Source organism: Trematomus bernacchii, unplaced genomic scaffold, assembly GCF_902827165.1.
Source record: "Trematomus bernacchii unplaced genomic scaffold, fTreBer1.1, whole genome shotgun sequence".
Lineage (NCBI taxonomy): Eukaryota > Metazoa > Chordata > Actinopteri > Perciformes > Nototheniidae > Trematomus > Trematomus bernacchii.
In genome coordinates this window covers 3,283,121-3,304,343 of record NW_022987513.1, presented here as the reverse complement: position 1 = coordinate 3,304,343, position 21,223 = coordinate 3,283,121, and the positions used below count along the sequence as shown (strand labels likewise).

Sequence of the window (21,223 nt, the reverse complement as noted above, 5' to 3'; positions counted from 1 at the left end):
TTTAAAAGGCGTTTGTTTGAATGATGCTGAATAATCTGTTTGTCTTTCTCAGGTCTGACGGTAGAGTGGACGGAGAGCGATCAAAAGAATAAAGTTATCAATGTTCCTACTGACGTGTACGAGCTCGGCTGCATCCTGGATGTTGAGGATGGCCTGAAGGTAAGCGTGTTATTTAACTGACGGTAGCCATATCGCATACAGTATATGAACAATATTACTGTGTACTCTCTTCCACATTCCTGCTTTTCTTTTTATATACTGCTCAAATACAAAAAAAAGCATTTGACGTCAAGACAATATAGTGTCATTCATAGTGCCAAATAAATGTTGCATGGGCTTGAGTATACAATGAAAAGATGTATGTTTCTGTTGCCAGGCCTCAGAGAAGGTTGGCTACCCCGTGATGGTGAAGGCCTCAGAGGGAGGCGGAGGGAAAGGCATCCGTAAAGTCAACTGTGCTGATGATTTCCCGAACCTCTTCAGACAGGTACGTAGATAATGAGATTACAAACATTTAGTTAGAAACATCATGCAGTATGTAATGCATTATAAATAGAGTTTGAATGTCCGAAAATCGGGGGACAAAAGAGAATCAGAATAAGGATTTTGTCTTCTGTTTTCCAGGTCCAGGCAGAAGTTCCAGGATCGCCTATTTTCGTCATGCAGCTAGCCAAGCACGCCCGCCACCTCGAGGTCCAGATCTTGGCGGATCAATACGGCAATGCCATTTCCCTGTTCGGTAGGGACTGTTCTGTGCAGCGACGGCACCAGAAAATTATAGAGGAGGCTCCAGCTACCATCGCCCCTTCAGATGTGTTTGAGGATATGGAAAGGGTAACTAGCATCTTTTTTTACTTTTTTACTTTAACTTCTTATGTTTATATCATATTTTAGTTACATTTTATTTTATCTCTTATTGGGCTTATTTAACTTATTTAACTTATTATGTTCAAAGAAATATCTATTTAATTTAATATTTGTATTGCTCTTACTATAACTTCCAAGGTCTATTTAAATACATATATGTATTTAATCTTTTACTGCATTCTTTTACTTCTTGTGTTTTATATAATATTTGTATTCCATTTTATTTATTTTATTTTATCTTTTATTTAATTTCAATCTAAGATGGATCATTTGAACCTTCGATTGAGTGGTTTTCTCTCCTCAGTGTGCGGTGAAGCTGGCTAAGATGGTGGGCTACGTCAGTGCAGGTACAGTGGAGTACCTCTACAGCCAGGATGGAAGCTTCTACTTCCTGGAGCTCAACCCTCGTCTGCAGGTGGAGCATCCCTGTACTGAGATGGTGGCTGACGTCAACCTGCTAGCTGCCCAACTGCAGGTCAGTGCCACCCAGAGTCACAGTGCAAAAAAAAGAAATTCAAGAAAAGAAAACCTTGTTTCTGGGAAATAAGTCATATTTCTGGTCTAATAGACAAGCAATCCTGTAACAAGCTAAAACGTTTTGCATTAATACCTAACAGTGTACATTTATTGGCAGATTATTTTGCTTGCTTGAAAATCTGACTCCATTAAAGAATATTTGGCTGATTTTGCAGTGTACACACTTTACATTGCATACAGTCAGTCCTGGAGCAGACAAAGTTAGCACGCTTCACCGCTTTGCACTACAAGGGGCCCCCCTATCTCTATGGCGACAGAACGCAAAGGAAGAAGGTTATACACAAAAGCGGCGTGGTAGATCCAGTGGTTGTAGAGGCACTCGGTCACGTGGTCTGTTCTGCAGTGTTCAGGATTGTGTGTAAATAGGTCAGTGGCAGTCAGGGTGAAGGGCAGTGTTGATGATAAATCTGATTGGATGTTACTGTGGGAGTGACCCACTCTCTGGCACAAAGGATGAGGGTCTTTTTATCAAGGCAATTACAGGACTCACTATCTTTCAGGAAGATTGTATTTTTGATAGTCTAGAAAAACTGTTCTGTTTTAGAAGAAATTCAATCATAATTGTGCTTTAATGCATTGTGTACCTGTTTGTTAGTGCCTGAGAGCCTTCTCCTTAATATTTCGTAGTTAAACTTACACAGTGGGTTACATCAACAACCTTTTCAGATGGAAAAGCTGACTAAAATAAGTTAATAGATGCTTTTTCAAACGATCAAAAGCCGATTACTTGATAGTGGGCAGATTGTTCCACATTTTTTGGCAGCCAAAGAGCAGTCCCCTCGGGTAGCCAACAGATTTTGGTTTGATGACGCAAGTGCACAATCAGTGGTGTCAAGGTTTAGTAGCTCAGACAATCTCTGGCACAAAGGATGATGGTCTTTTTGTCTAGACAACAGTCCATCAGGAAAATGGTATGTTATGGATGTTGTTGACAAATGTCAGAAAGCATGCAGAAAAAAACCATATGTGGTTCTTTCAAAGCTACCTTACCTGTTTGTTCAGGGTAACACAGGGTTCTCTGAGCCTTTGGCAACACATTTGGAACACAGTTAGGCCAACAGGTTTAAGTTTGATGACCTACAGTAAGTGGATGCCAAGCAGGGTAAGGGTTCTTCTAACTGTGAAATTTAAGTAAGGCCATGCGGTTAATAAGTGATTAAAAAACGATCTTAAAAATCTATCCTGACCTTAACTGATTGCCAATAATATTAAACGATCTACATTTGTTATAGCTGATAAGTGGGCGAATACAATTGCGATTTTTAGTAATTGTAATAAAGTTGGATTTAAGTCTGTTTCAGTGCATATTCTTGTGTTGTACTAATATACCACTATTTCCTGTCAGATTGCTATGGGTATTCCTCTGCAAAGGATCAAAGACATCAGGATGCTTTATGGGGTGCAGCCCTGGGGGGACTCTCCCATTGACTTTGAGGGTCTGTCCACTGCCCCCTCCCCACGGGGCCATGTCATTGCAGCAAGAATCACCAGTGAAAACCCTGATGAGGTAAGTCTCTCTTTTCTACGAGTAGACAGAATAATTGCAACCAACACAACGGTTCTCTTAGTGTCAAATTTGCTGTTTTTAAGTTCAGTTTATGATCCTTTTTGACTTTTAATATGTTTTTATTTGTTGTACATAAGGCTGCATAACGTCTACATAGTGAAAACATAAGAAATGTCAAGAAGTCACGTACTTTTACAACTTAGGGAGAAAATACACATAAAATACCTAAATAAAGGGAAAGAAAAGAACACTAGGCTAACATAATATAATTACTCCAAAAGAAATCACAACAAGAAGCACATAAAATAAGCTGACCAATCAGTAGAAAACAACCCGGTAAAAATTGTGAAATGAATGAGAATAAATACTTAGGAAAAAAAGAACAGAAAAAATACACGTCAGGAAATTAAATGTGATAACAATATCCTTTTAAAAGGCTCTTAGGATACCAAGCTACTGATCCTGTGCAATTGAATGACCAGATGACATGTTGTGTGATTTGCAGGGTTTCAAACCGAGCTCCGGAACAGTACAAGAGCTGAATTTCCGCAGCAATAAGAACGTGTGGGGCTACTTCAGCGTTGCAGCGGCCGGGGGGCTGCATGAGTTTGCCGACTCCCAGTTTGGACATTGTTTCTCTTGGGGAGAGAATCGGGAAGAAGCCATCTCGTGAGTACACCCAGGATCATTAGATCGTTACATCACATATTTACAATGTGAGGTATCTCTTTTGCAATTCTGTAATCAGAGGTTTTTATCGTTGGCTTATGTCATTTTGTCTTTTTCTTTCTCTAGGAACATGGTGGTGGCTCTGAAGGAGTTGTCTATCAGAGGAGACTTCAGGACGACAGTGGAATACCTCATTAAGCTGCTGGAGACTGAAAGCTTTCAGCACAACACCATCGACACAGGCTGGCTGGACAGGCTCATCTCAGAGAAGATGCAGGTATGCAGACATGTTGCCGAAGTGGAAAACTATAATGGGAAGGAAATTAAACCACACTTCAAACCGTAACGAGAAAATATATTTGGCACACAGACCCATATCATTATTTTAGTGCTGAAACCACAATACATTTAGTTTGAATAATAGTCAGACCCCGTCGGCCAGTCGGCAGTTTAAATGTAAAGTCCCAGTAAAACAGAATATTTGATCAGTGTACAGGTACAGAAGCGATTTAAATCCTTTGCATTGAAGTGCTAAAAAATGGGGAGGCTTGCATTGTTGAGTTACAGACGACTTGCTCCACACACACCTCCCTTGTATGTCATGTAATTATTGGTCAAAATTGTTAGGGAGGAGTTTACGTAAGCAAACATATTTAGTTTTACGGGGAAAACAAGGATTGGATTTCAAATAATATACAACATTACTTTTATATTTTTTATATTTTCTTTAACTGTTTTATATTGATGCACAATACTATGATGAAGCAATCGCATATTTTCATAGTCCGACCCGGAAGTTGGAAGTTAGCATCGCAAGGGCTCTTTTAAAAGATACTCTTGGATTTGGAATATTGCAATTATTAAGCTTGGTGGCAAACAACTGATTATGATTCTGTAGGTTTTAATGACACATAGACGCTTCAGACGTTTGGAGTATTTGCTGATGTGTTTTATGTTGTAGAGGAAAAACATGAAAATATCTTAAACTTATGTTAAGCAAATACCTTATTTCAGGCATCTAACCAAAAACACATAAACAAAAACCCATTAACTTCAAAATAAGCTAAACGGAAGTGCTGAAATGAGTCCTCATTTCTTGAATTGTGATTCAATAGTGAATTATTGATGTGATCAAAAAAGAGCTTAAAGGACTTTTAGCTTCATCCTGACTGCACGTTTTAAGGTCTGGCTAAGAAGTATATTGTAATGTGTGCAGGCGGAGCGTCCAGATACCATGCTGGGAATTGTGAGCGGGGCTCTTCATGTGGCAGATGTCAATCTAAGAAACAGTGTGTCCAACTTTCTGCATTCTCTGGAAAGGTAAAACCCACCGCATGTCAAATGAATCCATTTCAAGCAGTAGTTAAAAAGAACATATCACATGAGATGCTTTGTCCTCAGGGGCCAGGTGCTGCCAGCACACACACTGCTCAACACTGTGGACGTGGAGCTGATCTACGAAGGCACTAAATACACTCTAACAGTGACACGGCAGTCTCCCAACTCCTACGTGGTCATCATGAACCACACCTCTGCGGAGGTGGACGTCCATCGGCTCAGTGACGGAGGCCTTTTGCTGTCTTATGATGGAAGCAGCTACACCACCTACATGAAGGAAGAGGTGGATAGGTAAAAGGAAAACAAAATGTTAGAATGAAGTAGGATAAAATGATACATATGTATTTATGGCTTGAAAACATTTTGATTCAGTTAAAAACTTCACATGAAATTATTTACACTTAAGTCTTCTGATTTTGGTTCTAAGTATGGATTCTTCCCCTACAGGTATCGCATCACAATTGGGAACAAGACTTGTGTTTTCGAAAGGGAGAATGATCCCTCCCTGTTGCGATCTCCTTCAGCAGGAAAACTCATCCAGTACACAGTGGAGGACGGCGGGCACGTGTTTTCTGGACAGTGCTACGCTGAAATTGAGGTACAGTATGTTAAGGATTATGTACGGAAGCCTAAAAACGCAACTGAGAAAGAAAGGGTGATCCCTATTCTACTTCTGATTCAAACACTTTTCTCTGCTATGTTCATGACTAAAGAAAAGTTGGAAACATTTTTGCAAGACAATATATTTTGTCCAAGACTTAAAAAGTATTATAATTGGTTTGAACCTCATCAGATGAACCTTGTGTTTACAGTGCATGTACTCACCCTCATAGAAAACATGGATGCTTTTAGTCTTATTTAGAACATGGGGGAATTATGCACTTCAGCCTCTAGTGCTGAAATTAGTATTACAGCAAAAAAACACATTTTTATTTCTGTTTATTTTGAGATTTATAAAAACACAAAGAAATGTTCTCCACCTGTTTTGAAATCAGGGCTCAGGGCTTCTGTAGTTATGTGCATGTTCTCCACTCAACACAAATAGGATTTAATTAAATCTACACAACTTTATGCTTAATTCCAGGTGATGAAGATGGTGATGACTCTAACAGCTGCAGAGTCTGGCTGTATTCACTATGTGAAGAGGGCTGGAGCAGCCCTGGATCCTGGCTGTGTCATTGCCAAGCTGCAGCTGGATGACCCAAGCAGAGTGCAACAGGTACTGATTGTCTGACTTGCAATCTACACAGATATGTTATATTCATATGTCTGCTAAAAAATGACATGCCGTATTCCTTTGTTTTGTTCCTTTCCGAGTTGGGCTTTACATTTGAGCTTTCAGCTCCGTCTGTTACAAGCTTCAGAATGAGAGGTGTGACAAGACATGCTCTCTACTTAATCGTAGCCTGTTTACGAGTTATTTCTGTGTGCATCTTTGTGTAGGAGTAACTTTATAAAATCAAAATGTCCGTGTGGCAGGAAGTTGAGCTGCCAACAAATACAGAGACTTTAATATCTGAAAGGAACAAAACATCTAAAACAATGTGATGTCAAAATGCAGATTTATTAATGGAATAGGAGCCCATTCCCGGTAAATGAACCAGAAGTGTGACAATCAGTATATGGATAACATTGTTGTAAAAATAAGTATTTATGTTGCAGGCAGAGCTTAACACAGGGCCCCTGCCCGCTATCCAGGCAGTGGCTCTGCGAGGGGAGAAACTCCACAGAGTCTTCCACACTACACTGGATCATCTCGCTCACATAATGAACGGCTACTGTCTTCCTGAGCCTTTCTTCAGCATTAAGGTGAGCAATCTCACACACCTGGAATAACGGCAGCATCAGCACTTCTCACTGTAAGCGGGTTCGTTCATATATTCCTCTTGCTTGTGTCCTAGTTGAAAGAGTGGGTGGAAAGGTTGATGAAAACGATGCGCGATCCCTCTCTGCCGCTGCTGGAGCTCCAGGACATCATGACCAGTGTGTCAGGTCGCATCCCCCCTGCTGTGGAGAAGTGCATCAAGAAGGAGATGGCTCAGTATGCTAGCAACATCACCTCCGTGCTCTGCCAGTTTCCCAGCCAGCAGGTGCAGCAACACACAAACACCATGCTAACTACCCCTACAGAATTATTCTCGTAGATAACCGCAAAACCCCTTATTAGTCTTGTTTCAGAGCTATTAAAAATAATGAATAATACAATCATTCACTTATATCTGGAAAAGTTCACATCAGATTTATGACATGTACTTTAATCAGAAAATTGTTATCCATGTATTCTGGTGATGATGAATCTCATTGTCGTTGTAAACTGAATGCTGTGCCAGTGTGTCCTGCAGAGAATCACAGGTTGTTTCGGAATAATGCTAAATATTTCAATACCATGATAAACTTCAAAGACAAAACTGCGGTTAAAGAATTTACTTAAAAATGGGTAGACTTGAATAGGAGTGATTTATTGCTTCTAACGTTTTTTTGGTTCGGTTATAGTATTTCTTAATTGTAACGTCTAATTTTCCAGTCGGCTATTAAAATACTTTCTTCACCTCCCCTTCATTTTTCCTAAATGTTCTTGTTCTTACCAATTTTAAGAAACCTGAATGGCTAGTAAGATGGTTAGCAGGATGCAAGTACTCTGTGTGTGCATAAGGAATTATTGGTATTACACATACAGAAGCATCTAGGTTATCTGGGAGTTTTTAATATGTATTCCTAATAATTAACTGAAGTAAACCAACTAATTAACCGTTATAAGAAAAGATGCTTAGCTTCCAATAATTTGCTGAATAATTGAAACCACCCATAGCATTACATGTGCTAAAATAATACATACACTTCCATATATATGTATTTATAAATCGAAAGAAAAGCGGTGTTGTAATGAAGGGCCTCTAAATAGATTAATCTCTGAATTTCAATCAAATATTTCACTGCCAGTTAGGATCCCAGTCTGGATATAAAGAGAACCAGCTAACGTTCAACAGTGCCAATGGAACAAAACATGTTTGCGTCTTCACTGCTGTTGTAATTCAATTCTGATGTTGTTTATCTTTCCAGATCGCAAACATCCTGGACAGCCACGCTGCTACCCTTAACAAGAAGTCAGAGAGAGAAGTCTTCTTTATGAACACACAGAGCATCGTCCAGCTGGTGCAGAAGTGAGTACCACACATGTATATATATATATTTTTTAAAGTCACTTAATCTCATTGTCCCATTAAGTACAACACTGCATTCTTCTTTTTGTCATAGCACACTGTGTTTGTCTCCAACAGGTATCGCAGTGGCATCAGAGGTCACATGAAGGCGGTGGTGATGGACCTGCTCAGACAGTACCTGAAAGTGGAGATCCAGTTTCAGAATGGTGAGGGACAACAGCAACACATTTAACATGCATCCATACTAATACGATCTCCTTACACAAGAACGCTTTAGCATATTACTCGACCAATTCAAAGACATGTGGCATAAACAGAAGAGCACATATTCAATCGGCAGTATTATTATATTTCCTGTAAAATAAAAAAAAGGTCGAGTTTGATACTTCAGTCTGTAGAGACACAAAGTTGTACTTTTCATATGCAGTTACAAGGCTGCTTCTAGCTTAAGATAGCCTAGGATACTTTACATAAAGTGGACCTATCATGCTATATTTGAATAATATAGTGTAGGACCATACCTATATAAGGCATATTTATACTTTTTTTTTTTCAAAATACCAAACAGATCATGCATTTTAGCCATGCCTCATTTTGCTCAATTTGACAATTTATAGCTCTGTTTTTGCAAGGGTTGATTCTGTGAGAACAGCACCATCTACAGGCCTGGCATATGTCCTGACGTCAGGAAAGTGTTCAAATCTGGATCAGTTTTTATCAGATCCGTTGCAGCCCCTTTTTTAGAGATTTGGGTATGGAGGAAAATAGAGAGGGTTGTGTTTTCTGACACTTGGTGAGTTCCCTGAAACACCGGGGACACATTCATGTATAAAAGACGTACAAAAGTGCATTTTGCATGATAGGTCCCCTTTAATGCATTAACTTGTTAGGCCTACACATGTACCACTGTGCAGATCACCTTTCAAACATTTAAAATAAAAAGAAATAGCTCCAGAAACTAACTTTTTTCAGAAACATTGCACTTCCACATTCTTCCACTTGGTGGAGCTCTTTAACAAATAAAGCAACTCGGTATATGTCATTTTTTGAGTTCCCAGTGCAGCATTAACCAAAGCTCTTCTATGTCTGCTTCTTAACAGGACACTATGACAAATGTGTGTTCGCACTGCGCGAGGAAAACAAAAGTGACATGATCAACGTGCTCAACTACATCTTCTCCCACGCTCAGGTCACCAAGAAGAACCTGCTGGTTACTATGCTCATCGTAAGTGTGCTTCCTCGCTGAGTCAGAAGAAAGAGCATTAATAAGTCTAGCTTGTAATGTGATGTTGTCCACTCCTGTGTTTAGGATCAGCTGTGCGGCCGTGATCCCACTCTGACAGACGAGCTGATGGCAATCCTGACTGAACTCACCCAGCTCAGCAAGACGACCAACGCCAAGGTGGCGCTGCGGGCTCGACAGGTGAGATGTGAATTCTGTCAGAGGTTGTTTTAGCTTCATCTTTGATTAATTATGGATTTATCTTATGTAGGTCTGTCATTTCAAAGTGGACTACCATAAGATTAACACGTCTCATTCCTATTAAATCACATTTTAGCAGTTTACTATGATCTCCCGTAAGATTTTGACCACATTGTGTCAGTACCGATTTCGGTAGAACCAGTTCCCAACCACATAAAAAAATATGTATTTAGCTGGAAACACACATTTTTACAAGTACCTTCACAACGAAAAATGATCTCTTCCTCATTTTCTGGGGCGTCAGTAGCTCAGTCTGTGGGGAACTGCACGTCGTCTGTTCAAGCCCCAATTAGAGCAAGTAGAGAGTTTTGATTGTTGCCTTGTTAGCTCGGGAAGTGTCAGTTCAAAACTGTTCCTGAGCAAGACACCAAAACCCCCCTACTGCTGAGGGCGTCTTACTCCTTGCCCTGACACCTTTCCATTAATATGTCTAGGTAAGACATGCAGTCTCTCCATTAATGTCTAGGTCCTTTATGTGCACGAGGGCATTTTATGCCAATGTGTGTGATGTATTGTTAAATAAAATGTAACATTTCCCCTGAGGTATTAATAAAGCATGTCTTCTTCTTTTTCTCAATACTTATAAAGAAAGCCTTCTTAATCACAACTCAGTGCCTCTTTAAAAACAATCAAATGTCTTCCTGATAATAAGGAAATTGGTTGTAGTTGAAAATTACACCCCATTACGGATCAGTTAAGACAGCAGAGTCTCAAAAAGGCCTGACGACTAGATAATCTGTCTGACATACTTACTGATACACTAAGTAAAGGACCAATCATAATGTCCTTGGTGTTCAGTTCTCCACCTTCCTTAGGCCCTGAATCATGTCGTCTTGCACTCTGATTGGCCGAGAGGGGAATTGCACCAAGCTGCTCTCAATTTCCTAATTAAGAGCCAACAGGTGTTCTGAATAACCTGCAATCAACTCATGGGAACTGTGACATTCAGCCGAGATTATGTTGTGGGAAAGGAAAAAGACAAGTACCAAAGTACAAGGGCCCGCCACAAGATGTCACTATCTACTCTTTTTTTGTTTCGTTTTATTGGTGAAGAAAGAAACAATAGAAAAATATGAATTACAGAACAGTTCTAAACCATTTAAGCTTGTTCAAAGACAAGTAGAAGAGAAAAGTCAGCTTTAACGAATCATTTGATAATAAATGAGTTGACCATAATGATCTCCTTTGCCCAGGTGTTGATAGCTTCCCACCTCCCTTCTTACGAGCTACGTCACAACCAGGTGGAGTCCATCTTCCTCTCTGCCATCGATATGTATGGACACCAATTCTGCATCGAGAACCTCCAGGTAGGTCATTAATGATTTGCTACGTGTAATGCTTTGAAAAGTGAAAGTGTTATTAAATATGTTTTTTTCTTTCTTTCTAGAAATTGATCCTTTCAGAAACATCCATCTTTGATGTTCTGCCCAACTTCTTCTACCACAGTAATCAGGTAGTCAGGATGGCTGCGCTGGAGGTAAGAGGATCTTAATTCAACTTTGACTTTATTTGATCAACTCTAAAAATACAGCACATGTCAAACTAATATATCCTCTGTCTTTATCTCGAATACCAGGTGTACGTTCGCAGAGCATACATCGCCTATGAGCTCAACAGCGTTCAGCATCGACAGCTGAGGGACAACACATGTATAGTGGAGTTCCAGTTCATGCTCCCCACCTCGCACCCCAACAGGTACCACGCTCACAAACTGCCCGCAAGCCCAAAGTGCATCACCTCTCTCCCCTTTGCTCTCCTATCAAACGGCACTATGGACAGGGATCCAAATGAACAACAGGGATTGTTATAGAATTTTAAATTAGTGGCAGTGATTCTGGTAATTTGACAGCCCCGGCATGTAGAATAACATTTCCTTACTGTCATTTAAAAAAATTAGATTAAATAGCTGAGTTGCGTTGTATTCGCGCATATTTATCGGTACTAATGATTAGATTAATACAAATGCTTATTAAAATAAAAGGAGTAGTGTAATGAAACGTAATAATTATAAAAATAAATAAATAATAGAAAATAAGTACTGTAATGACCATGCATAATAGTAATAATAATAAAAGGAACAAAAATGTATTATAAATGAACATTTAAAAAAACTAGTAGCATGATGACTGTGCACAAATATTAAATACTAATAAACAGGTTTCTTACGCATGCCTAAACATATATTTAAAAGCCATTAAAATAAATAATCCAAAAATGCTATTAAAACGCCATAAATCAATGTTTTAAAACTCCTAAAAATGTAAGACACGTTTTTTGTATTTAAAGGTAGGGTAGGTAATTCACTCCAGAAACACTTTTTGTTATATTCCATGGAATGCTCTTAACATCCCGATAGCAATGAATACATTAAATGCTTTGACAATAAATATATACAAATATTTCATCTGTGGAAGCCGTGGCGCTGTAAAAAGCACATCCAATTATCTGGGGCAGATAATTGGATGGCCTTCCTGCCTGTCAGCCTTCCATCTCGTGCACAAACTTATCTCGTGCCCTCATTGGTCATGTGCGCGTTCGTGTGTGTTGGAGGAGGAGGGGCTCTGTAAGGAAGTCTAAAGGAAGGGGCACATTTTTTTTCGGTTGTGTACTTTCAAATTCTAGCGCACTCGAGCTGGTTTCTCCATTCTTACCTACCCTACCTTAAATACATTATAAAATCTCAATATAAATGTAAACATGTTTTTTATAATCACATCATGCTAATCTGGATGGCAGAAACACATAAATTAAGCTGTACATGTAGGAACCCTGGGTAAAAATATTTGTCATTGCTTAATGTTTATTAAGTATATATCCTAGCAGCAGCACCTGTTATTGTTCCTACTCATTGCATTCTTCAGTATCACTCAGTTCCCCCCCTCCTATATATAGTAGGTATTTCGTTTTGTGTCACAGCTCTCTGTGTTTTTCAAATTCATCCAGATTTTTTTTTAGCATAGGTGGAAGTGTGATGTACTTACACAAAACACTTGCCTATAATTATTATTATAAAAATAAATATCTAAGGCGCTGGTGATAAAAATAGTCCATGGTGCCATATTTCCTCTTTCACTTTCCCAGCTATGTGTTCATCGTTGTTCTTCGTGTTAATGTTCCTCATGTGCAAAAGAGGGTATTATGCAAGACTGAAACACTTTTTTTTTGGTTCGTCTAACCATGTCAGTTCCCCTTCCTTGTATGTTCTGGGGAAAAAAACTCTGGGCGCTCTTATTCCATGTAGAAACCTGAGAATTTGAGAGAAACTCTGGATTTGCCTTGTACATTTAAAATAGGTGAAGTACAGACAAAATACTGCAGCGTTTCTGTCGCACTTCTGCATCCCACCTGTGTCCTTGTGTTTGAATGTATGTGTATGTTCAGGTGTGTTTCCTGTCATCCCTTCGCAGTTGTACTGCTTTTTTCTGTGTGTTTGGCTTGTTTATGCAATTAGACATTTTTTAACACCATGACATATACAATCACAAGCATGCAATCAAAATATGTGTGTGTGAATTAACTCTCATCTTTGTCTCATCACTGTGACCTAAAGATGGCATGAGAGTGTGAAATGATTTCTCTGTTCAGGATATATAATGCATGTCGTAAAAAGGGAGCAGTCCGGGAGTGAAATGTGTGTTTACGAGCTAGAAAGCCATTTTCAATTTACTTGATCCTCCATTCTTTATAATTGCATTCATTTAGATATCGATCGCAGCAAAATATAAATTCATCACGGTAAAGGGCGCACACACACACACACACACGGCTACACCTTGACTGTCTCCCTCTCCTGATGCCTGCCACTAACCACTTAGTAATCAATGTTGTTTGATTGCAGAGGGAACATCCCCACACTAAACAGGTATTGTAAACATTCTTTTCATTGCATAGACTAATTGTGACTAGCTAGCAGCATGGTCAAAGCAGTCATTCCTGTTGTAAATATTCATCTGGTGATAAGGTCAACAAATTGTTTGGTTATGACACTGTTTAGTGGGTCATATTTCCCAAAATAAAGCAGGTTTCTCAACTGGAATGTATATGAAAATATTTCCTAATTTTACAACAACAGCATTGTGTGTGTGTGTGTGTGTGTGTGTGTGTGTGTGTGTGTGTGTGTGTGTGTGTGTGTGTGTGTGTGTGTGTGTGTGTGTGTGTGTGTGTGTGTGTGTGTGTGTGGTGTGTGTGTGTGTGTGTGTGTGTGTGTGTGTGTGTGTGTGTGTGGGTGTGTGGTGTGTGTGTGTGTGTGTGTGTGTGTGTGTGTGTGTGTGTGTGTGTGTGTGTGTGTGTGTGTGTGTGTGTGTGTGTGTGTGTGTGTGTGTGTGTGTGTGTGTGTGTGTGTGTGTGTGTGTGTGTGTGTGTGTGTGTGTGTGTGTGTGTGTGTGTGTGTGTGTGTGTGTGTGTGTGTGTGTGTGTGTGTGTGTGTGTGTGTGTGTGTGTGTGTGTGTGTGTGTGTGTGTGTGTGTGTGTGTGTGTGTGTGTGTGTGTGTGTGTGTGTGTGTGTGTGTAACATTTGCAATATAACTTGGGATGTAAAGTGCTTTTGAGACAATTACATGTTAGCCGAAAGTGCAGTTTCTGAACCTGAAACCTGTGACTGTCCTGCCAGGAAAATGTCTACTCCGATCCTGAACATTTCCAAAGTGGCAGACTCTAGATTACAGGACAGTAAACCGCAGGATCTTAAAGCACACGATAGTATATCTGAGGATGAAAACGCAGAGAAGAGAAATGCTGCGGATTCGGAATCTGTGGACAGGTTTGACACACAAAAACCCTCTTTAGTGCTTTCAACGGGTGTAACTACTGGGACAGCTTCTTACAATCAAAAGGACTAACACCCAACAACACGTTGGACCATGGATATTTAATTCCTGTTGGTTTAATGTTTCCTTGTTCCTTTGAAAGGAATGTTTTTCTGGTTTTAATTTGACTAACACATGGTCTGTCAAAAATCCTGTATAGCTTTCAATGTGTTCACATGTCATTTTGACTTGCTTTTTCTAATCTGAACCTCATTCAGTTTTTACACTAAATAATCCCCTAACGCATAATGGTTTTGTGCTTTAATACTTATAATTCACAGCATATGGAATTGCCCAAAAAATAAGGGAACAAAAATTGTTGCGAGGTTCTTAAAGGTGGATGGGGACTTTTTCACCGAGTCATTCTAGCGCTATGGCAGATTCACATTGTGTTTTCTCTCTGTCAATACCCTAGGATGTCTTTCTCATCCAACCTGAACCACTACGGCATGGTGCACATCGGCAGCGTCAGCGACGTTCTGCTCGACACTTCGTTCACACCGCCCTGTCAGCGCATGGGAGCCATGGTCGCTTTCCGCTCCTTCCAGGAGTTCACCAGGTCAGTACATTTCAATCAATCAATTCAACTTTATTCACGATAAGATAAGATGGACCTTTATTTATCCCCATAGGGAAATTCATGTGTCATGGCAGTAACAGAACAAGTAGAAACACAGATATTAAACATGGAATATACATGGGAATAAATACAGCACCTTTCATTCGCTTCACACATCAAAAACCAAATCAAAACAACAGTAACCCCCTCTTTTTCCATAGACAGAGCGTTACATACCTTTGTGATTAATAAAACTCTATGTCCTGACAGAAGTCAATAAACAAAGGACTCAATAAGACAAGAATAAATACAATTTAATAACAAGTGAAAATGTCTTATGGTACCCCTAAAAGTATGAACTGGCTGTTCCAAAATGATGGACTGTAAAAAAAAAAAAGAATAAAATAAATACTTTTAGGTACAATTGAAAAGCCAGTACAAGAAGACCCAATGGTTCATAGAACGAAAATATATACAAATATTTTGTAGCCAGACTTTACATTTATGGTCTTTCTTTGTAAAATATACTCCCCTTTTTGACGTATGTCATCAACCGGTTGACGTTTATATCACAATTGGGATTAATTGTGTCTTTTTCCTCCTCTACAGGAACATAAACGACGTGTTGAGCTGCTTCTCCGACTCTCCTCCGACAAGTCCAACCTTCCCAGAGGGAGGAAACCCTGTCCTGTACGGTGAAGAGGACAACAAGGTGAGGATTTTCCCAAGTCTGTCATTTACCAGTGTGATCGTGCAGCTGATTAGAATTAAATGTGGAATTGCTTTGTTGTCCTAGAGTATCCTGGACGAGCCGATCCACATCCTGAATGTGGCTATAAAAACGGACAGCGACATCGACGATGACGGCCTTGCAGCTGTATTCCGAGAGTTTACTCATTCAAAGGTGGGGACAACAGGGCGGTTGTGGCTTAGTGGTTAGTGTGTTGATCTTCGGATCACAGGGGCAATGGTTCGAATCCCGCTGCAGTCAACATTCCGCTGTGTCCTTGGACAAGACACTTCACCCCAAATTGTTCCTGTGGGGATTGCCCACAGTATTGAATGCATGTCAGTCACTTTGGATAAAAGCGTCTAACAAATGACATGTAATGTAACAACAAGGCTTTTGTTTCGATGATTCGTTTTTTTCCGACGGCTCAGGACGATCTTATCTTGACTTTTTTTTGTCTCATTCCTAGAAATCTAAGCTGTTTGAACATGGCATCCGCCGCCTGACTTTCCTCGTGGCCCAGAAGGTGAGCCTAATCAATATTAACTAAATCAACTTCCTGTCTCAACACCCGGCTTCCCTGCATGTCACCAATTCAACAGTTCTAAAAAGCATGTCTCCAAATAATTACAAATGAATTTTCTCTGCATCTTTCGTTTTTGCAATTTCTAATACTTTGATTACATGGAATGACACCGTGTGGTATTAATTTGCATTTTGACAATTTAGCTTAACTCTCCCGTTTGTCTCCGTATCTCTTTCTGCATGCCTTGCTTTTGCTGGGTTTATGATGACAGGATTTCAGGAAGCAAGTCAACTGTGAGGTGGACCAAAGGTTTCATGTAAGTAGAGGAAGACAAATGGGAATGAGGACGAGTTGCTTTTAGTTTTTCACCAAAAGTATTGATCTCATCCCATAAAGATCAGTTAAAAGAAGGCGCACATTTAATATTCAGGCAATCGGTTGCAGCATTTCTGTTTTTAAAATACTACAAATATAAAATTCCTACACCGTATTGTATCTACCAGTGAATGTTTTCCGTTACAACCCACTGGGTTCTGCACCTCCCTGATCTTCTGAGGAGGAAGCTTCTTTTTACTATGTTGCACCAACGTAAATGAAGGAAAACCTGTCCCACTATTGTGCGGAATCAATACATGTTTGGGTTAGCCACTTTTTTTTGTCATTTAAACTCCAAATCCATGACGTCATTTGCCCCCATAACATGTCAATTGTAAGCTATGTGACAACGCATTGTTACACGGATAGCAAGGTTGGAATTGAACCCCCAATCACGGCAGTTTTTGAGACGTGCTCCATCTATTGTGCTGTAGTACATAAGGGCTATGTTTGGCCCATTATCAGCAGCCCACCCACTAGCATTTGGAAGATAATGAGAGGGATTGAGAGCAGGATTAGATTTGAGAGAAATCCCCCCATCCTTTTGCCTCTGCTGTCATTTTTGACAATAGTCTTTGATTTTTCTTTTGATGGCACCACAGTCTTTGATGAGAGCTAATCATGCTAACTCATGTAACCGTCATTATGTGGCCCTTGTAACACAAAGGGCTTTTTCAGTATTCCGCATCCTAAAATGTATTTTTTCCCACCTCCTATATAAGACATCTAATCACAGCGTCGATAGTTTCCAGTGTGTGTGCTATCCGTGCAGCTTGATATTTTGAAGGCTGTATTGGCCAATGAGAGCATCCCCAATCGGTCTGGCATTGTTTTGGCAAGTGGGACACTTCATCTGATAACGTCAAACAGGGCTCCCCAGCATTATTCAGGAGATCAAATGTCTCTAGGAAAAATAAATGTTTTATTCATTAGCATAGGCAGTGGTGCTATAAATACATGTATAACACCATTATTATGTGAGCTTGCTGTCTGAGTGAATACACAGTGATTTCCTGATAGGTAAATGACAGTAGTAAAGATGCAATGCATGTTAAACAAGGTCCTGGTCATCATTGCATAATGCTCTATACTTATAGGTGTAGCCATTTTTGTAAAACATGTATAATTATCATTTTTATTTGGCACAGACAGAAAATTACATGTCACAACAGTGTAATGACATGACATTACAACTACACAAAACGATGTAAGAAAACTGAGAGACAAATGACAAAACTAAAAAACATTTTAAAGGAAAAGAAAAATAAGCAAGAAAAGTAAACAAATGTTAAAGCATTCCCGAAGCAATTCAAATAACTATGTAAACAGTCCCGATACACCGTAACATAAATACACATGACATGCAGAGCGTATTCAGTGTTCTCCTTTGAGCTAATTTCTTTCCATTTCATGCTGTGTTTTGCTCTTTTGCAATGGCTTGTAGCAATTATGTTATCTAACAGAAATTGGCTCCTGAATAAACTTTTTCTAAAACTTAGATTAAATTGAAATCCCAATTTAATTGATTGCCCCCTGCTGTGATTAGCTTTCTAGTTGGTACCTTTCTAACTGATTTGAAATTGCTAACACCGCTGTGCTTGTAGCCGTTGTTTTTTTAATAATTAAACATTGTTGATTTATTTTTGTTCTCTCTATCTCTGCCCTGATATCTTCCTTACAGAGAGAATTCCCCAAGTTTTTCACATTCCGTGCCAGAGACAAGGTGGGTTTCTACATGTCACACACACACACACACACACACACACACACACACACACACACACACACACACACACACACACACACACACACACAACCATCAATTTTGTTGAGTTTTATTTCCGAGTGGACCAAATTCGTGTTCGCTCTGATAGAAATGACTGTGGAAAGGATTAAGGGATATATACTTGCGTCACATTGTTAGGATATTGAAGTTAAAACCCACACATTACAAAATAAAACATATTTATTGACTTTCCTTAGGCTGGAATACCATTCAAAACAATGTGGTGGTTATAGGAAACAACTTTTCACCCCCCGGGGCAGCTGCTGAATTCCACTCTATCACACTCAGTGATGGCTCTTCCTCTCCGTTACCCCTGATAGTTTCACTACAATGACACCGCCAAAACTCATTAAAGTAATGAACTCTTTAATTATGTCTCCCATTTAAGAGAAATGACACCCATTAGCAGCTTTCTGAGATTGAGATTGCCCATAATTTCATTTACTTAATACAGTGTGTTGCTCACAGGCATCTTTTTACTCTTACATCAACGCGTGCTCCTGAAATTGCCAATTTGAACTGATGCTGTTAATGGAGATGAGGGCAGGAAAGCCTAACTTGTAAAAGAAAAAAGTTCCTAAGGAAAGTTTTCATTTAAAAACGTTTTTTACTACTTGTTTTCCAATAGTTTGAGGAGGACAGGATCTATCGTCATTTGGAGCCGGCGCTAGCTTTCCAGTTGGAGCTCAACCGCATGCGCAATTTTGCCCTCACTGCCATCCCGTGTGCCAACCACAAGATGCACCTGTACCTGGGTGCCGCCCGGGTGGAGGCGGGCGCAGAGGTGACGGACTACCGTTTCTTTGTGCGAGCCATCATCCGCCACTCCGATCTGGTCACCAAGGTGAGACAACGGAGGAACAACCTTTGTTTCTCTGACACTATTTTCTTTTTCAATACTGCCCCAATTAACATTGTCTTTTCTTTCCGTTCCTTCACTAGGAGGCCTCTTTTGAATACCTTCACAATGAGGCCGAGCGTCTGCTGCTGGAAGCCATGGATGAGCTGGAGGTGGCGTTCAACAACACGACTGTGCGAACCGACTGCAACCATATCTTCCTCAACTTTGTCCCCACGGTCATCATGGACCCATCAAAGGTTTGAGAAACTCAAACACACACTAATTTAATCCTAAGAGACTTACTTACACGTCCGTAATAACTAAATTATACAATCATGTGTTAATGGTTAAAGGTAACAATTATTTTACCTTTACACAAAAAAAGTATTTATTTCATTTGTTTCACATTTCCATCATTACATTCGTCTATAATCAGAATCAGATTCGGTTCTATTACCAAGTAGGTTTACACATTCATGGAATTTGCTTTGGTATATGTGGTGCATACAAAGACACAGAAAAAGAATACGTAGCAAAACAAAATCAAATAATGATATGTTACCAAAAGTGATTTGCTATAATAGAATAAAGCAATGTTAATTATTTTTCCAATTGGTTTAGTTGTCTCCTTAAAAATAACAAAGATAATTGATAAAAGTAGTAGTACCCTTAAAATCTTAACAATACCCATCCCTAGCACTGTAACTGTTTTAAACGATACTGTTGTGTGCTCATGTATTTGATGTAATTGGGCATGGAAAATCCTTTTTCAAAAGTCTTGTGTTGTGAGTGTGTGTTAATCAGGGTTCTTACGTCATTAAAAACCTGGAAAAGTCATGGAAATTCAAAATGCTAATTCCAGGCCCTGGAAAAGTTATGGAAAACAATATTTTTCCCAAAGTTTTGGAAAAGTCATGGTAATGTAACTAAAGTTGCATCAAATATAATTTCTATTTTAGCTAATCGCCGAAATAGTAATACTATAATGATAATAAATACTTTATCGTATAGTAATGAAACGTAAAATGGCAAAACTGTTGAGGTATTTTGCTGGTGAGAGATTTTAGTTGCTTTAGCGTGGCCACAAATCAAATAGGCTTACTAGCTCCTAGGAGCTAGTAAGCCTATTTGATTTGTTTTAGATAGGCACGACATGTTTCATATGCAGACCTTATTTTCCTGTTCCATGTTAAAATAAACCATTTTCAGTGGTACTGCTGAGAAAGAGTAATTTTTTTGGTCATGGAAAATTAGGTAAAGGTCATGGAGAAGTCATTGAAAATCATTGGTGAAAAAGTGTATGAACCCTGGTTAATTAGAGGCCTTCTCTAACCTCAGATCGAGGAGTCTGTGCGCTCCATGGTGATGCGTTACGGCAGCCGCCTGTGGAAGCTGCGCGTCCTGCAGGCCGAGCTGAAGATCAACATCCGCCTGACTCCAACAGGAAAGCAAATCCCAATCCGCCTCTTCCTCACCAATGAGTCAGGCTACTACCTGGACATCAGCTTGTACAAGGAGGTCACTGATTCTCGAACGGGACAGGTGGGGCCCAAAGACCGACAGGTGGGGCACTCGCACATCTTCCATCTCATCCGCTTATTGTCCAGGCCAAGGGCTTCAGCTCCATCCTGGAAGTTCAACATTAACTCTTGAAAATGAAAAGATATAGTTTGTCTTAGAATATAAAAGTAGAATATAAAAAAATCTGGCTTTAAGATTTATTGAGTCGTTTATTTAGTGAGAAAGATCCAGTATGGTGTTGTGCCCTTAGCCTGGTGGACAATCCTATTAGTAATAACCCCTAACCTCGCAGCTGATCAGGTGAGTTACACTTCATCCAGCCATTCATCCATCTGTCAATCAACAAATCCAGTAAAGGGAACATGTGAGTTCTTGAGTTTGGTTCTAAAAACTGTTGTGAAAAAAAGAGAACGCTCCTGCTTTTCCTCCTGTGATTCATAAAATAGGTTGAACTTGAGTTTAGAATAGTTTCAAGATAATGTGGTTGTTGCCGGGCCCTGCTGGGCTTTTTTTAAGGC

The 21,223-nt window shown here is 39.6% G+C and overlaps 1 protein-coding gene across 12 annotated transcripts in view; it reads left to right on the top strand.

Annotated features, from left to right (window-relative positions):
* acaca (acetyl-CoA carboxylase alpha) overlaps window positions 1-21,223 on the top strand; it is a 44,312-nt gene that overhangs the window by 5,648 nt on the left and 17,441 nt on the right. For 4 of the 12 annotated variants that reach the window (XM_034153133.1, XM_034153141.1, XM_034153115.1 and 1 more), the window contains 31 exons: window positions 53-159; window positions 377-487; window positions 625-834; window positions 1,172-1,342; window positions 2,750-2,911; window positions 3,417-3,580; window positions 3,707-3,857; window positions 4,797-4,900; window positions 4,982-5,209; window positions 5,366-5,516; window positions 6,003-6,137; window positions 6,581-6,727; window positions 6,820-7,008; window positions 7,979-8,079; window positions 8,197-8,285; window positions 9,180-9,304; window positions 9,389-9,502; window positions 10,756-10,869; window positions 10,950-11,039; window positions 11,139-11,257; window positions 13,401-13,424; window positions 14,172-14,321; window positions 14,783-14,926; window positions 15,536-15,638; window positions 15,723-15,830; window positions 16,126-16,182; window positions 16,454-16,498; window positions 18,239-18,280; window positions 18,972-19,187; window positions 19,286-19,441; window positions 20,523-20,747. In XM_034153133.1, the coding sequence (XP_034009024.1) occupies window positions 53-159; window positions 377-487; window positions 625-834; window positions 1,172-1,342; window positions 2,750-2,911; window positions 3,417-3,580; window positions 3,707-3,857; window positions 4,797-4,900; window positions 4,982-5,209; window positions 5,366-5,516; window positions 6,003-6,137; window positions 6,581-6,727; window positions 6,820-7,008; window positions 7,979-8,079; window positions 8,197-8,285; window positions 9,180-9,304; window positions 9,389-9,502; window positions 10,756-10,869; window positions 10,950-11,039; window positions 11,139-11,257; window positions 13,401-13,424; window positions 14,172-14,321; window positions 14,783-14,926; window positions 15,536-15,638; window positions 15,723-15,830; window positions 16,126-16,182; window positions 16,454-16,498; window positions 18,239-18,280; window positions 18,972-19,187; window positions 19,286-19,441; window positions 20,523-20,747 (4,052 nt within the window). The remainder of the gene's footprint in view (window positions 1-52; window positions 160-376; window positions 488-624; window positions 835-1,171; window positions 1,343-2,749; window positions 2,912-3,416; window positions 3,581-3,706; window positions 3,858-4,796; window positions 4,901-4,981; window positions 5,210-5,365; window positions 5,517-6,002; window positions 6,138-6,580; window positions 6,728-6,819; window positions 7,009-7,978; window positions 8,080-8,196; window positions 8,286-9,179; window positions 9,305-9,388; window positions 9,503-10,755; window positions 10,870-10,949; window positions 11,040-11,138; window positions 11,258-13,400; window positions 13,425-14,171; window positions 14,322-14,782; window positions 14,927-15,535; window positions 15,639-15,722; window positions 15,831-16,125; window positions 16,183-16,453; window positions 16,499-18,238; window positions 18,281-18,971; window positions 19,188-19,285; window positions 19,442-20,522; window positions 20,748-21,223) is intronic. The other 8 variants (XM_034153150.1, XM_034153190.1, XM_034153173.1 and 5 more) reach the window with 3 other exon arrangements.